At 44.8% G+C, this 17,833-nt stretch overlaps 1 protein-coding gene across 2 annotated transcripts in view; it reads right to left on the reverse strand.

Moving 5' to 3' along the window:
• The window catches only part of LOC118364677 (ras-associating and dilute domain-containing protein-like), a 29,046-nt gene extending 14,358 nt beyond the window's left edge, over positions 1–14,688 (reverse strand). For both annotated transcript variants that reach the window (XM_052491369.1, XM_052491368.1), the window contains exons 1-7: positions 13,896–14,688; positions 13,202–13,540; positions 12,707–12,942; positions 11,296–11,630; positions 6,588–7,292; positions 6,305–6,342; positions 5,323–5,620 (exon numbers count right to left, since the gene is read on the reverse strand). In XM_052491369.1, coding sequence (XP_052347329.1) covers positions 5,323–5,620; positions 6,305–6,342; positions 6,588–7,292; positions 11,296–11,630; positions 12,707–12,942; positions 13,202–13,540; positions 13,896–14,023 — 2,079 coding nt within the window. In that variant the 5' untranslated portion in view covers positions 14,024–14,688. The remainder of the gene's footprint in view (positions 1–5,322; positions 5,621–6,304; positions 6,343–6,587; positions 7,293–11,295; positions 11,631–12,706; positions 12,943–13,201; positions 13,541–13,895) is intronic.
• Between the last annotated feature and the right edge of the window lie 3,145 nt (positions 14,689–17,833).

Below are 17,833 nucleotides of genomic sequence, written 5' to 3' on the forward strand. Positions count from 1 at the left end.
AGTAAAACTGCAGTGGAATCAGTGACTTAATCAACAGGGCTATGCCCACTGACCCTGAGCTCCCTGAGCCAATCAGAAAACAGTCAGGGCCCAAGGAGGAGGGGTTACAGAAAGCCAGACAGGAACAGACACACTTCCCCTCCAAAGGGGGATTGCCAGGGGACTGATAGCCAGGGGCCTGATAACCAGGGGCCTGAGGCTGTCCAGTCTTGACACTCACCATTGTTAACAGTGTACCATACACAGTCCTGGGAATACCATTGATAACACAGGTGCCACTGCCATTCCTGACAGAAACACAAATGTTTCCCAGTGACTCAACCCCGCTCTGCCCCCTCCAGCCTCCTGATAATTCCCATAATAAATACATGCCAAGTATCATAAACTAGCTGATAATAGCCCATGCTGTTGACTACTAAGGAATCGTAATGCCAGTGAGTAATGGAGTGTTTTGTCTCATGGTTGGTTATTCCACCAATTAGGTGTCTTTTGAGTAGTGTAACTTGTTGGGAAAAACAAAAATGTTATATTTCACCTACTTTTAGCAGTACACTTTTAGCAGTATTTCACCTACTGTCATAAACAGTACATGTTCTAAAAAAAACTTTTTTTCCAACTCAAGAGGTTAAATAAAAAAATGGACTATAGTAAGTGCATATTAAGTGCCAAATAAGGTAACAGGGTTGACCGTAACAGGGTTGACGACTTCATCTTAAATCATCCATAAATCCCCTTGTGACAGGGGGAATCGAAGCTTGTTTCATGCAACAGGGAGGGGCAATTGAATGCAAGCTTCACTAAAAATATATATATATATATGTATATTTAAAATATATCTACCCTGTCGATGCTCGACCCGCTCAGCTTTCCACCACAAAACACCAGAAAATTGCCAAAAAGACTACAACCAGCTCACCTGCTTTTACACTATGATTTGACTGTTAGTTTCTTTTTATTTGAACTTTGAAAAATGAAGTTTCACCATCTTTAAATGAGCGTTCAGTTCATGTAACAGGGTTGACCTTAAAAGGATACTGGCAATGAGGCCCTTTATCTACTCCCCTAGAGTCAGATGAACTTGTGGATACCATTTTTATGTCTCTGTGTCCAAAACGAAGGAAGTTTGTGGAAGTTTCGCGAGCCAATGCCAGCTAGCGTTAGCGTAATGACTGGAAGTCTGAGGGGTTTCTACTTGCATGCTTAAAATTAATCACTAATCACATGAAGGGGCTGAGTCACTGGCTTACTGGTGCTCTTTCATGCCGTCCCTAGGAGGGGTGCGTCACTTGAGTGGGTTGAGTCACTGTGATCTTCCTGTCTGGGTTGGCGCCCCCCCCTTGGGTTGTGCCGAGGCGGAGATCTTTGTGGGCTATACTCGGCCTTGTCTCAGGATGGTAAGTTGGTGGTTGAAGGTATACCTCTAGTGGTGTGGGGGCTGTGCTTTGGCAAAGTGGGTGGGGTTATATCCTTCCTGTCCGGGGGTATCATCGGATGGGGCCACAGTGTCTCCTGACCCCTCCTGTCTCAGCCTCCAGTATTTATGCTGCAGTAGTTTATGTGTCGGGGGGCAAGGGTAAGTCTGTTATGTCTGGAGTACTTCTCCTGTCTTATCCGGTGTCCTGTGTGAATTTAAGTATGCTCTCTCCAATTGTCTCTTTCTTTCTTTCTCTCTCTCGGAGGACCTGAGCCCTAGGACCATGCCTCAGGACTACCTGGCATGATGACTCCTTGCTATCCCCAGTCCACCTGGCCGTGCTGCTGCTCCAGTTTCAACTGTTCTGCCTGCGACTATGGAATCCTGACCTGTTCACCGGACATGCTACCTGTCCCAGACCTATTATTTGACCATGCTGGTCATTTATGAACATTTGGGCCATGTTCTGTTATAATCTCCACCTGGCACAGTCAGAAGAGGACTGGCCACTTCTCATAGCCTAGTTCCTCTCTAGGTTTTGGCCTTTCTAGGGAGTTTTTCCTAGCCAACGTGCTTCAACACCTGCATTGCTTGCTGTTTGGGGTTTTAGGCTGGGTTTCTGTACAGCACTTTGAGATATCAGCTGATGTACGAAGGGCTATATAAATACATTTGATTTGATTTGTTTGATTTGATGAAGGCCAAAAAGATTATTAAAAAATAAAATAGCCATCACTAGCACATTAGAGGCTGCTGCCTATATGCATAGACTTGAAATCACTGGCCACTTTAATAAATGGAAGACTAGTCACTTTAATAATGTTTACATATCTTGCATTACTCATCTCATATGTACAGTATATACTGTATTCTATCTATCTATCTTTAGTCTATGCTGCTCTGACATTGCTTGTCCATATATTTATATATTCTTAATTCCATTTCTTTTTTTGTTAGATATTACTGCACTGTCGGAGCTAAAAACACAAGCATTTCGCTACACCCGCAATGACATCTGCTAAAGATATGTATGTAACCAATACAAATTGATTTGATTTGATGATCTTCAGCAAATATAACTAAGCGTTTACAAAGATGGTGATAACTTTGATAAATGTTCATGTTAAGTGGGTTAAGATCTTCCTAGAAGTCACAGAGGGACATGTCAAAATGCACATTTCTTTATTCATATTGAAAATCAGATTTATTGAATTTTCCATCTGTTCTATACTAAAGGGACCTTCATTTAATGTAATTTTTGTGTACAATTTCCACTTTAAATAGCAAAGGGACGCAAAAGTCACTCACTTCCTGGAACGACCCACATACTGGTCAAGGTAGAGGAAGGCGTTAGCAGAGCAGGAAAACAAGCAGGAAAACCTGTTTCCCAACAACAGTTCAGTGCCCAAAAGTTAGTGGTTGTCTGATAGAATGCAACCTGTTTGAAAAGTTGTGCTGGAGTTACTACCCTGACGTCATTGCTCATTTCGTGCATGGGCGGGTGGCGGGAGGGATTTGAAAATTCAAGCTAGATCTAGGACTCATCTTTGTATCTGTGCCATTATAGTGTCTGTGACAGCATGGGCAGCTCAATTGAGGCTCTCCCCATTTTAATTTGGTACATTTTGTTCTTCTTCATTGGCTGATTCCTCCCTACCCTGTTGACTACTTTAAAATGGTGGTAGCCCTCAATGGCAATGTCCATGTTAAAATTGATTATATCCATGAGGAGTCATCTATCTTTCTGGATGGGAGCACCCATAACTCACGCACGCACGCACGCACACACGGCTCTGGGTGAGTGGAAAGGGGAAACAAGGTGACACTGAAACATGTACAGCTCCACTACTCTTTTTGCTATGACCATTGACCAATATAGGGCCCTGGCAGACCACAATCTGGTAAAAGGTTTAACATAAACAAAACCCTTGTTCTATGGTTCAACAAAATAAACTTTAAACAGGCACATTCTTGCTTCCACCAAAAGTGAGAAGGACCCAAACAAGAGGAAGCCAAGTTCTGACCATTGATCACTCAATAAGTAAAAAATACTTTGAGTCACAGTGCAGAGATCCTGGCCTCCTCCTCCCTTCTCCCGCTCTTCCCTCCTCCCCCTTCTCCACCCTCCTCTTCCCCTTTCTCCACCCTCCTCTTCCCCTTTCTCCACCCTCCTCCTCCCCCCTCCTCTGACACAGCTCTCTGCCATTGTTTTAGTCCATGACATCACCCCTCAGGCAGCCAGGTTAGCAAGCACGTATCATGACTAAGACAGACACTTCAGAGGCTCTGAAAGATCATAAAGACCTGCCTGTTAAATCCCAATCACCATACATACATTCCTTCAACCACAGGTCACTAGATAGATCACTAGATAGATTAGAGACCAGTTCTGCAGAGCTACAGGTGCTGGTTAGTTATTAAGCTGAGATTGGCCGAATGAAGGGAACTGGGGATCGTATTCTCCAGTACAGCATTAAAAGTCCAACTGTTTTAGAATATAAACCAAGTTAAAATGTTGGTAGCATGTCTGAGAAAACATACATGGCTGTGGGTGTGAGCTTGAGTAGTTTGTTGACAAAAATTGGGTCATACTGGCACAACAAGTGTCACAATTCATCTACGGTATAGACCTGTGTTTCTCACTTGACCCCAGAACGTGCAGTGACTACCCCGCCCATCCCTCCTTGTGGTGTGTCTATGTGAAGACAGACCCCTCTGTTCCTGAGCAGGAAACAGACTTTTGGAAAAGGCCACTACTCTGCCCTGCTTCTCCACCGGACTACAGCTGCTTCCCTGACCACTGCACATCCAACCACCACCATAACAAAGCCTGCTTTCCCCTGAGCTCCAGTGGTGACTGTCTAACTAGAGCCTGTAACTATTGGGGGGGAAAATGACCTTCCCCTCACCATGTAAAAATGTAAATGTACCTGTCAACAGGGAAAATCAACAGGGAAAGTTGACAGGCATGTGTAAGCCTTCTTTTATCAATGGTTTCTGTCATGAAACGGAAATCTAGGGACAGGAAGAGGTGGTCTCGGATCATTCAAAACAACAGCAGCACATACAATCCTGTTCCCTGTTCCCACCCATGCCGGTGCTCCCTCCCATCCTGGAACAGTCATCGCCAGGCATTGGGTGTCTATTGCTGGTCTCTGGGTTACTGTGGCAGTGATGGTGCTCTGTTAATGCCATAGAGTTAGTTATAGGGCCCAAACATAGGAAAATCCAGTAAACCCTGCGTGGGAGTGTCTTCCTGGGGCTCACTGTTGAACAGGATAGACCTTTTGTTGCTCTCTATAAACATTTCAAAAGACTTTGGAAATACCCTCGAAGTGGATTTACAGAATATTAAAAAGATGATAAGTAGTCCTTTATTCCACTGGAAAAGATGACACTATCTGACACGCCTATCCTTACTGAGAGAGCCAGAGAGAGTGTGCATGTTTCCCCTGGCTTATTATGGCTTATTGTCTGGCATGCTACCAGCAAACGGAGAATGGTGTTCATAAGGTCTCTAGTCCTGCTTCCCGTAGTCCACAGGCAAAGGATGGCTTTCTATTTGGGCTGTGCAAGGTTTTCTGGAGCAAATAGTCAAGGATGTTATTATTTGTGTACATGTGCGGTGTGTGTGCTAATTGTGTGTGCGAGGCATGTGTCTATGTTTGTGTGCATGTTGCATGCATGTAATCTATTGGTGAGTGTATCAGTGGAGGCTGGTGAGGGGAGGACGGCTCATAATAATGGCTGGAACGGAGCAAATGGAATTCTATCTACAATGTATTATTATAGTATTACATTTACATTTAAGTCATTTAGCAGACGCTCTTATCCAGAGCGACTTACAAATTGGTGCATTCACCTTATGACATCCAGTGGAAGTATAGTATGTGTGACTATGCACTGACCTTGGTGAGGTAATAGACAGACTGCTGGAAGGTGAACATGATGACCTCCTCCAGGACCGTCATGGCCTCCTCACTGGCAGTCCTAGTGGACCACATCTCTGACTCCGGCTCTGAGCCCTCCTCCTCCTCCTCTTCCTCCTGCCTCCAGGGCAGCAGCTGGGGAACATCATGCTGGATGAAGTGCAGCAGCTCGATGGAGTTGGCCATCCACAGCACCAGCGGCCGCAGGCCTGGGATCAGCTCCTCTATGCTCAGCAGCTGCACATCCTCTGGCTCCTGATGGACATCACTGAAGCTCCTGCAAGGGGAGACATATAGACAGGTCTGAGTTCAGTCCAACAGCCAACAGATACCCTGTACTGGGTGAATGGCACTAAAAGTGGCTTGCAAGTGACTCATATTTTACAGCATGTCTCTATCCTTTGGAATGAATGCTAATTTAAACCATTACATTTGATTTCCATGTACAATTGAGTGAAATATGAAATGAAACATTCATTCTTAAAAATCCTTCCTCCTTTCTCAGCAGGCAGCCAAAGCACAGCTTTGGAATACAGTGCCCTGCAATAATGTTCCATAACATTAAATCTTCATGAGCTATCATTTTGACTTCATACACTTCAATGGGCGGCAGATAGAGAAGTATGAACATCAAGAGACCATGACTCATTCTCAGCTTCTTATTCTGTAAAGAAGTCACTGGGACATGTGACAATGAGAGAATACTATATCTGTGTACTACACATCCCTCCCAGAAATTCAAGTAGCATTGTTGTTGGAAGGCAGTAGCATCATATTCTAAGACTCCGAGCTCTTACATACAGTCTGTATATGACTCATAGCAAACACTAAAGTTGAAAGGGGTGTTAGTGTCAGAGGCAGCAGGTTGCCACTGTTCTGCACCCTGTTGTCATCTTTGCTGTTCATTGTTAGCATTTCTGGGGCAGGCTGAGTGATTGAGGTTGGAGAGGCGGCTACTCACCTTTCTGGTTGGATCACAGCAAGCTCCTTTGTCTTCTCCTGCAAGGGGACAGAGATAAACACAACATTCATTTCAAACCAGCAGCAAGCCTATCTAAATGATATTCCATCCTGATGACACCTTTGATTACATTTCTTTCTTTACAGTACCCTTGAGACACACAGTATGTTGAATTCACAACGATTCAAGGTTTATTTGTGGTGTGATGATATAAAAGGTCAATCGTTTGACTGGAGAGAGTGCATTGTTTTTGTGCATAGTGGAGGTGCATAGTTTTACTCACCCACATGGTGAGCTGGATCTGACTGGCTACGCGGAGCAGCAACCTTCGGAAGTGTGTCAGCTGGAACGTGGTGGCTGAGTGTTGGATGGACAGGCTCAGCAGGAAGGCAGGGGTCAGTTTGGCCTCGTCCCCATTGGGGTTCACCATGACCAGGACCTCCTGCAGGACCCTGTCCTCCTGCTCCAACTCATAGCTCAGAGATACCTCTCCACCCTCTGGGTCCTTCCACCGAGGAGGAGCCGGCTTCCTCTGGACCCTAGGGCATTTCATGGGGAGGGCGGAGCCACATGATTGACAGGAGGATGACACTCCCACTCCTCCGTCATGGGCGGGGCAGAGTTGTTTCATCCAGAGAGGGGTCTGTGGGGCCCCTGGGGCGGCAGTGGGGTCTTTAAACATGAACAGGTAGTGTCGGCCCAGACCCACCAGGTCCCCAGGGGTCAGCTCCACCTCCTCCTTCAGGAGGAAACCATTCCGGGTGACAGGGGCGCCATGGAGGGGCTTCAGCAGGGTTAGAGTCCGCTTGGTGTCCCCCAGGAAGGAGTTGGTAGAGTCCAGGCGCCTGACACAGCAGTGCTGGGGAAGAATGTCTGGGGCAAAGAGGAGGATGTCCACCTTGAGCCTTTCCTCGTCCTCTCCGTTACAGTGCTCCCTGCAGGAGCCGAAGATGGTGGTGGTGCCACTCATCAAGTAGATGACAAAGTCCTGCAGCGTAGAGGAGGGGCAATGGAAGGTCAACCAGCAGAATCCATGAGAATGACTGGCACAATAATTAATGTACTGGTTTCAGTTTGCAATATGCTGATTTTGCAGAGAGCCACATCAATTTCCAGAAATACTCCAAATAAACATTGATAAAAGATAAGATAAACTTTACGGAAAAAGCACACCATGCAATAATCTGAGTACGGCGCTCAGAGACCAAACCAGCCAAAGAAATATCTGCCATGTTGGAGTCAACATTAGTCAGAAATAACATTATAAATATTCACTTACCTTTGATGATCTTCATCAGAATGCACTCCCAGGAATCCCAGTTCCACAATAAATGTTTGATTTGTTCGATAAAGTTCATCATTTATGTCCAAATTCCTCCTTGCTGTTAGCGCGTTCAACCCAGTAATGCATCTTCATGAGGCGCGAGCACTAGGTCCAGACAAAGTCCAAAAGTTCCGTTACAGTCCGTAGAAACATGTCAAATGATGTATAGAATCATTCTTTAGGGTGTTTTTAACTTAAATCTTCATTAATGTTCCAACTGGAGAATTCCTTTGTCTGTAGAAAAGCAATGGAACGAGAGCTACCTCTCACGTGAACGAGTGTCACGAGTTTGTGGCACTCTGCCAGACCACTGACTCAAACAGCCCTTCTGAGCCCCTCCTTTACAGTAGAAGCCTCAAACTAGTTTCTAAAGACGGTTGCCATCCAGTGGAAGGGACTGAGTAGCAGGCAGTTTACTCTGGGCACGCTTTTTATCCAAACGTGAAAATGCTGGATTGTGTATGTGTGCCATTCAGAGGGTGAATGGGCGAGACAAAATATTTAAGTGCCTTGAACGGGATATGCTAGTAGATGCCAGGCGCACCAGTTTGTGGCAAGAACTGCAGCGCTGCTAGGTCTTTCACGCGTTTCCTGTGTGTATCAAGAATGGTCCAACACCCAAAGGACATCCAACCAACTTAACACAACTGTGGGAAGCATTGGAGTCAAGATGTGCCAGAATCCCTGCGGAACGCTTTCGACACCGATGGGGTGCCAACAAATTAAGGCTGTTCTGAAGGCAAAATATTAGGAAGGGTTCTTAATGTTTTTGTACACTCAGTGTATGTGGGAACCCCTTCAAGACTGTTGGAAAAGCATTCCAGGTGAAGCTGGTTGAGAGAATGCCTGTGTGCAAATCTGTCATCAAGGCAAAGGGTGGCTACTTTGAAGAATCTGTTTCACACTTTTTTTGTTACTGCATGATTCCATATGGGTTATTTCATAGTTTTGATGTCTTCACTATTATACAAACAATGTTGAAGCTAGTAAAGATAAATAAAAACCCTTGAATGAGTAGGTGTGTCCAAACGTTTGACTGGTACTGTATATATGTACCATTTCAGGTCCCCGGTGATGTGCACGCTGAGGAAGCTGAAGCTTTTGATCTTCTCCACTGCAGCCCTGTTTATGTGGATGGGGGCGGGCTCTCTCTGCGGTCTCCTGTAGACCACAATCAGCTCTTTCCTATAGTTGACGCTGAGGGAGAGGTTATTTTCCTGGCACCACTCCGCCAGGGCCGTTACCTCCTCCCTGTAGGCTGTCTCGTTGTTGTTGGTAATCAGGCCTACCACTGTTGTGTCATCAGAAAACTTGATGATTGAGTTGGAGAAGTGTGTGGCCACGCAGTCATGGGTGAACAGGGAGTACAGGAGTGGGCTGAGTACCCCTGTGGGGACCCTCTGTTGAGGATCAGTGTGGGGGAGGTCATGACCTTCTAAGACCACCCGTCGCTCGGTCATCCGTCCCAAGACTATTAAATCCAATTTATGGTTGATCTGAAAATGTAGTCGGAGGCTCCATATGGAGGGTGTGTCACAATTGTGGAGCCTCCGGAGGCATGCAGGGGCCAAATCAAGCTCCGTACCGCATCGCACCTCTCAAATGTTTTAACAATGCGAAGGGCTACTTATACCTCCGCATTGACATGATTTGTTGATGGTAGGTGGGGGTGGTATGTCATGTATAAACACAAACTCACTTTCTTGACAACTTCCTTAACTATAACACTGCTCTGCTCCGCTAAGATCGAGTATGAAAGCCCTGACGTCTTCGGAGGCTACATCGCAGTAAATGCTGTACGGCCACTTCAGACATCTGATTGACCATGCAGAGCCTTTCAGGCAGGTCATGATACTGTATCATCCCAGCTAGCATGGAAGCCAATCAGCCACTGAGCAGTGTGTGCGAGCACATACACTTAACTAACTAAATGGTTCCATATGGAACTGGCTCCATATGGACTATTCAAAGCAATATTCAAAACAACCTTTATTTATTTTCCTGCACATGATATCTGGCAGAATAGATCAAAATGTCTAGGAAGGGAGTTAATAGCTGTGAGTCAATGTGAATTGTGACTACACTGACCTGCACTTGAACAACAACACTTACAAGGAAATCAAATCCACTACAGCTCTCATTGTTCACAGGTGATTAAGTTCAGGAAAATCTGGTCTGGAAACACAAAGACACTTACGAAAATAACTAGTCAAGCCTGAGAAAAACTATTTCATTTATGGAGCTGGAACATTTCTATTCCACAGGACTGATATATTAGTGACTTATTGTTGTCGAGTGGCCAGACCAGGGGCGGGCTCAGTACTTCCCCCAGTATCTGGCACACCCCACCCAGTGTCCTGCACACTCAGCAGTCTCCACAATGAGGAACAAACAACAAAGAGCAGCAGCATTTCCTGTTTCTAGGAATGGGCCTGGCCCTCTGGCCCTCTGGGCCTCTGGCCCTCTGGGCCTCTGGGCCTCTGGGCCTCTGGGCCTCTGGGCCTCTGGGCCTCTGGGCCTCTGGCTCTTTGCATTGCATTTAAATATCCAGAATGTTTTGTAAAGGCATACAAGTGCAGAAAAAATCTATCACCCACAGAAATCTCTTTTTGAGAAGAATATTATCATTTTTTGTTGAATGTGCAGCTTTTGTGCCTAAATGTGCATGTGTGTTCTGGCATGCACGAACCTGTGTGCAAATGTCTAGGCTAGGCATGTGTATGTGACCATCCACTGAGATGGTTTAGACATTACAGTGTTCCTTCTGCTCTATTCTCTAATACTATGTACCTTTAGTTAATCAGGGCTATCGCCACCTCCACTGCAGAGCCAGCAGGGCTGAGCTGAACTGTGATTGTGAACACAGTGTTTCTTATCTATTCAACGAGCCCTGACGACAGACAACACATCCCAGTGTGGGAACTCTACTGCTGGGCCAGGGCCAGCTCCGTCTTCCCGCCTCTCCAGTACATGACCCAGGCTGGCCCACTCAGTGTGTGGACACGAGTATCACCTGTCCACAACATGCCGGTCTACTCCGACTCTGCTTGAGCTCGTGGCTCTGAGTCCAATACTCTGAGCCCATTGTAATCCAGCAGCAAGACTCAGTCTCTCGCTGTCCCTGTTATAGCATCCTCACTGCAGCTAAAGCCCTCTGCTCTCTGCTCCTCTCTCTCACCGTCTCACTCTGTTTCTGGGGATTTTAACCCCAGGTCTTAACCTAAGAGGTTCAGTGGGAGCCTCTATAGTGTAGCGGAGTACACTTGTTTACGCCTCAGTGTCTCTGATAAGCCTTTCGTCAGTGTTTCTGCCACCCTGCCAAGAGACACTTGAGAACCTTGAAAGGTCTTCAATGGAGCAGCCATCCGGCTCAACCAATTAAAGCTGCTGCTATCTGGCTGCCCAGGCCCTCTGTGAAGGATTTCAACATGACATCTCTCTGTCGCAGCCGGACACATTCTCCAACCATACAAGCCTATTCTGAGCCTAACTATTCAAGGACAGACTGACTCTAATCTAACAAATTGACTCCAGCTGTGTAAACTGAAGCCAAGCCTTTCATTAAAGTTAGTCATCATTTAAGTTAATCAATAATCCGATATACATTAAACCCAGATGGATTTGTTTGTCTAACAGTGGCAACAGCTTCACTTTCCAGTTTTCCTACCTGTCTGTAGCTGTATCCCTGCAGCAGCAGGAAGTAGGGGAAGTCAAAGGGCGGGTGGATGGAGTACTGGGTGGTGTTGTCGTCACTGCTCTCCGTCTCCTCCTTCTCCATGCCCAGACGCAGGGCCTCCTTGTCGGCCTCGGCCTCCGGGTCCTCCCTGATGAGCTGGGCCTTCTGCTGGGCCCGCACGGCCTCCTTCTCCATGGCAGACAGGTCCATCTCACTGAGACTCCTCCACATCCCCAGGCCCTCCACATCCTTACCACTGCCGTCCATGAACAGAGAGGTGACCCGCGAACGGCCCTTCTGGAGCTTACGAGCCTGGGCGTTGATACCTGGGGCAGAGAGGAGCATGGGAGAGAGGGAGGATGATGACTAGATGCAGAGAAGTGATTATTAATCGTGTATTCATAGTTTATTACAAAATCATTGATTGTGTTCTGATATAGTCACTGTAACATAAACTTAATCATCTATGCATAAACTGAAACTTCACAGTATGTGAAACACTCAATAAACTATTAGTGGAGATCTTACATCAAATCATTCCAGTCCATCACACACCACCATATCATAATGTTTTACTGAGTTGGCTCTCAGTCAAACCAAACATAGAAGGGGAAGGAGAGGAAATCTGGAGGTGTAGTGAGAGGTGTTGTCCTCTATCTGATATCAACAGGCGTTCCTGGCTGTTGGGCTGATGTACCGCAACATAAACACTATTCAGCTCATTTGGAGCCATTAAGCACCATGGAATGTCCAGAGAGCTCAGCTTCACACCCAGCTAACAGCTCCTGCTCCCAGGTCTTATCAGCTGTGGAAGTGGGCGTTCTTCCACATTGTTCTGCCACACTGTGTCAGGGGGGCTGGTCAGGCATGCAGGGGGGGAAACTTCCCCCAGCTTCCCCCAATCAGAGTGGAGGGTGATGTGGGGTTGTGGGGTTTGATGAAAACTGAGACAAACGCACTGAGACAAACGCACTGAGACAAACGCACGCCAAAGTCAACAAGACCACACAGTGTCCAGTGTGCAGGAAGCAAGCTCTGATGGAAAGAATAACATGTGGAGTGGTAGACACATCCAGGCCCCAGCAGAAAAAGCTTATCCAGCCACAGCCAGTTCCCTGCCCTGGGGGCTTCAGAGTGACCTGTTGGGACCCTGTCGTCAATCCCAGATAAGAGAGTTGACCTTGTCTACCCCTCACTGCAGCTTCTGTTTTTCTCTGACCTCTCACTTGCCTGCCATCTCCCCTGCTCTGTCTCATGATAAGCTGGACAATGGATTATGTTACCAAAAACTTAGTGACAGAGATAGGAGATCAAATGCCACCCTAACAGAGACAGAATGATGACCTGGGCTTTAGGTTGTTGTTAGTGGGGTCACTGAGCTGCACCTGTGTGGTTGACGTACCTGCAGTGATGGTGTCGGTCTCTTTAGCAGTGTGTTCCTCTACGTTCACTCTCTTCTGGATCTCAAAGCGTCTGGAGAAGCCTTCTTTGGGTTTCCATAGCGACTGCAGCATGAGGGGCTTCTCGTGGTCACCCACGACCCGAAAGCACTCTGTCTTCCATTGGTAGTCTGCTCCGGTCTGGCCAATCACGTCGCACAGCACATATCGACTGGGATCCTCCTTCTCCAGACAGTATCTAAGCAATGATAAAAGAGATTCAGTCAGAATACCATGATAAGATCTAATTCCCCCTGAAATAAAATGGCTTTCATTTGGGTAAAATATCCATATCACCAGCTTTAAGTGATATGCAATGGTTCCCACTATATTGGGATGAGCAGTATTGCAGTCCATGCCATTCAGCCTCGAGGAATGTTCCCTTTCTGCTTGCCTGTTAGCACTAAAGCTAATGCTAACAAATCACATTATGCCAGTGGGCATCCCTAACCCCTCACCTCTCCAGGGCCTCTTTGATAAGTTCCTTGGAACTGGAGCGAGTCGTGGCCAGCACGCTCTTGTAGTTGGTTCCCTGGCAAATGTCGCTGCCAAAGATCTTTAGGATACCTGGGGCAGACATCTGACTGGACAGCTCAGCAGGGTCATCTGCAGCCTGCAGGTCCCCCGCCATGCTCCTGCCACCTGGGGCATGCCCCTGTCCACTGTCGCCCCGCAGGAGGGGGCTCCGGTTGAACACCGCCGACAGTCTGTTGTTGTGGCGGCGGATTTTGTTCTTGGCCGGCTGCCTCACGCCTGTACTCTCTGCTGAATGGGTGGTGCCATCCGAGGTGTTGGACCTGAGAGAGGGAGAAATGGATGGATAGATGAAAGAGAGAGAGAGAGAGACATAAATAAGAGACAGAGACATAGATAGTGACAGAGTGAAACAGAGAGAGCAAGGCAAAGATGTAAATGAAAGTGAGAGTTGAAGAGAGGACACAAAATTAATGGGTAATTAATAAGAGGACAGTATTTCTGGCACCTCTCTACAAATAAATTATATTTATATTGAAGGCCATAAGGCCATTTGAATATAGAAAATCACAGGCAGCTGCATGTAAAAAAAACTGAAATCCAATTCTGCAAAATAAGGGTACCCCATTTTAAATACCCCACAAAGTAGACACACTGGATATAAATAATAGGACTTACTGCAGGGATCCATTGCTTGGCTTCCTCCCCAGCTTTGCCAGGCTCTTCTTCGGCGAGCGGATCAATAGGCCCACTGGGAAGTTGAGGGCTTGCTTGGATACATGACTACTCCGTTCCTCCGAAATCATCACGACTTTGTTCAGATGTAGGCTATATTATATGTCAAAGTGCTCCCTATAAAGCACCGCAAGGCAGGCACTATTCTCAAAATAAACTATTTGTGACAAATATACTCAGTCCATCGTGGTATTTGACACTGGAATCCACACGTTCTCATGTTGATGAAGCCAACTAAGAATTTGTCAGTTCAGACAGTTTGTTCACTAACTCTGACAGGTTTTCGTAAAGAAGCACGGCGTGGAGAAAAGTTATTTTCGTCCAGTGGCATTAGACATCAGGCAACTTCCAAAATACACTCGCTTTCAAATTACAGTTATATTCCGAATTTCCAACTCAACAATATCGACTGTAGTCCGTTCGATACAATTGTTGCTGAATTGTTTCCATGAACAGAAGTTATTTGGTCAGAATCAGATACAATATATCCACGTTCGGGACAGACATACGAGCGCTAGTTTTAAAAAGCTTGTATCTTATAAAAATAAATAAATACATTCAATGTGAATTACTTCTAATAAATGATCAATTTCAGATACTTAACTGGACTATTTGTTATTCGAAGCACCTTGCGAATCTTGACCTGTCTGCTCCATGCCATCTCTCCTTATCCCGTTAGGCGCATTCAACAGTTCAGTGCCCAACACTGGTTGTCTGGTAGAATGCAACGTGTTTGAAAAGTTGTGCTGGAGTTACTATCCTGACGTCATTGCTCATTTCGCGCATGGGAGGGTTGTTGGGAGGGATTTGAAAATGCGATGTACTGAGTGAAGGAGCACCCATAGAGCTAGATATAGGACTCATCTTTGTATCTGTGCCATTATAGTGTCGGTGACAGCATGGACAGCTCAATTGAGGCTATCTCCATTTTAATTTAGTAAATGTTTTGTTCTTCTTCATTGGCTGATTCCTCCCAACTCATAGGAATACCTACCCAGTTGACTACTTTAAAATTGTGGAAGCCCTCAACGGCAATGTCCATGTTAAAATGGGTTATATCCATGAGGAGTCATCTATCTTTCTGGATGGGCGCACCCATATGGAAAGTATCAAACACATCAAACATGTGTAAACCACATGTTTTACCTGTTCCATATATTCCATTCCAGCCAGTACAATGACCCTGTCCTCCTATAGCTCATCCCACCAGCCTCCTCTGCCGTACATGTACCGCATCAACTCAGATGATCAACTCAGCATTCTTGCTCTATGCTAAGGGCCCCATCTAGTGGCAAAAATATTTTCATGCCCAGAAAGTGTCTGACACTGGTGTCACACCCACACAATCACACATGCACATGCACGCGTGCACACACACACACACACACTCAATACGCCGCTGGTTGGTCACAAACGGATGTGAGTGAGTGTGGAACCTGCAGCTGTAGATGAGGATGTTTGGCTGGTTTGCTGACATAGTTAGGCTGGGGATTCAGGCCAAACAGTTTTGAGTCTATTGCAAAATCCCAATGAAATCTTCCTCCTTGTAAGAACCTTCCAACCTTCCACGCTCACATACTATATGTAGGTGGATATATCCTTTATGGATCACTAAGAAAAATGTTATTGAATATTTGACTGATTATGATTCATCCGACTCTAATTCATTGGATAGGGAGCTCACCTCCCCCTAACCACCACCTCTTCTTTATAACGGATATGCAGCAATTTATTTCCTAAAGAATCAGTCAAATATTCAATTATGCTTTTCTTGGGTCATGATCCATAAAGGATATATCCACTAATGTAAAGTATTCAGTGATGGAAAAAGTACCCAATTGTCATACTTGAGTAAAGGTAAAGATACAACAACAAAAAACACTTAAGTAGTACATTAAAGTATTTTTACTTAATTAAGTACTTCACACCACTGAAAGTATGTGAGCGTGATGATGGAAGGTTCTTACAAAGTGGCAGCTTTAATAGTAATTTTGCAATAGACTCAACACTGTTTGGCCTTAAAAGCTGTTAAATAGTAAAAGCAGGCAAAGCATTCATTTAAAGTATGTTCGTATTTTAAATAATTTTTTGGCTCTGTAAATAAATGGGAGAGTATTCCCTCCTCCATAAATCTACTGGAGGCCTACATGTTTTGTTCAGCTGGATGTTTTCATCAAATCCATTAATTGGAAGGACATTGATATGCACTAAATCCTTGATTATGTTGTTTATTTTTTATTAACTATTTGTGTTGTTGAGTATTGTTTCACATTTGATCATATTCTTAACATTAGCAAAAGTGAATATAAATATGTCCGATTACAATAGGACTTTTATACCCTGCCTGCCTAGCAATAAATTAGGCTGACACACCTCTTTCTCTCTATCACTTCATTATGTTGTGTTGACATTGTACTAGGTGCTGTAGTAAGCACTGTAACATTGCAAATTGTAAATTGTAATCTACAGTTAAATGGAAGGCTGTCACTATAGATTTTCACACTTCCAGTGCAATACACCGTAGTCACTATAGAAAGAGGGTGTGCAGTTTATCATAAACTTACAGTACAAGCCAGATGTTTGAAAGAGAAAGATCATCTATACTACTTAGTCCAAAACTTTCCCCCTGTTGCTACTCTGGTTCTGAGGGTTGAATCGTGCTAAACTGAGGGCCTGCAGGTGCAGCTATAGACTAAACCCTGGGGGCTTACACATTACTTCCCCATGTCAACTGAATTTCATGTTTACTCTGCTGTCCATTCACATTCCTTCCTCTGCTGCTGTCACAGCTGAACAATGTTATGTGGAATTTCATTGCCAACTACGCTGACTTAATCTGGTGATCTTTATTACGACTTCACTACAACTGGCGTGAAAGAATAAAAGAGGAGTTTGAATAGTTATTTCTACTCTGTGAAAAATAACTTGTCATTTACATCTAGAACATCAAGTGGACCAAGCTTTAGAGTCAGCAAGAAATAATATTGAACTAGAAAAAAAGAGAGCGAAACCACGCTGTAATCTCTATGGGTTTGACTTCCTGTCACAGACTGCAGCTTTAGTTAGCAACATGTGAAGACTTGCACAAGAGGCTGCTAAGTGGAGGACAGAAAGCATGTGTTTTATACCATTCCATTTATTCCGTTCCAGCCATTATAGAGAGTCCATCCTCCCCAATTAAGGTACCACCTGCCACCTGTGGCAGAGCTACACTATCTGTCCCTCAGCCTCTTTGCATGGAGTAAACTCCCTGCTTGCTCTCTATAATGATGGTCAGCAGCATGTGTTATGAATGTATAGCCAAAAAAAAAACACACCAAACATGCATGTTTCTAAAGAGAAATATGAGGACTGTAGATAACTTTATATAACCAAATTCCAAAGCCATCCATTTTCCATTAACTGTATAATGCAGGCTGAATTATATAACTTATATTGGTTTGAAAGCCTACATTGATATGTTTTGATATGTGTTGATATAGACAAGAATTAGCCTATACGATCTGTCATAGAAAGGTTGTAGGTTACTGAAATAGAGCTTGAGGAGTGTCGGTGTTTTATCGTGGGAAGCCTAATTCCAATGAGATCTTCATGCATGCCATCCGAAAGAATGTGAAACATTTGGACATGTTCAAGATGATGCCAAGGAGTATTAATTTGCCGATCCGAAGACACATGGAAGATCACAGGAATAAAGTCTATACTGTGTGTGTGTTTGTGTGTGTTTATCATAATGTTTCACCTCATTCAATAAGCTTTTATTACATATTGTCACATTATTCATTTAAATGTGTTTTTATTTTATTTAACCTTTATTTAACTAGGCAAGTCAGTTAAGAACAAATTCTTATTTACAATGACGGTCTAACCTGGCCAAACAC

This window comes from Oncorhynchus keta, chromosome 32 (assembly GCF_023373465.1).
Source record: "Oncorhynchus keta strain PuntledgeMale-10-30-2019 chromosome 32, Oket_V2, whole genome shotgun sequence".
Taxonomy (NCBI): domain Eukaryota; kingdom Metazoa; phylum Chordata; class Actinopteri; order Salmoniformes; family Salmonidae; genus Oncorhynchus; species Oncorhynchus keta.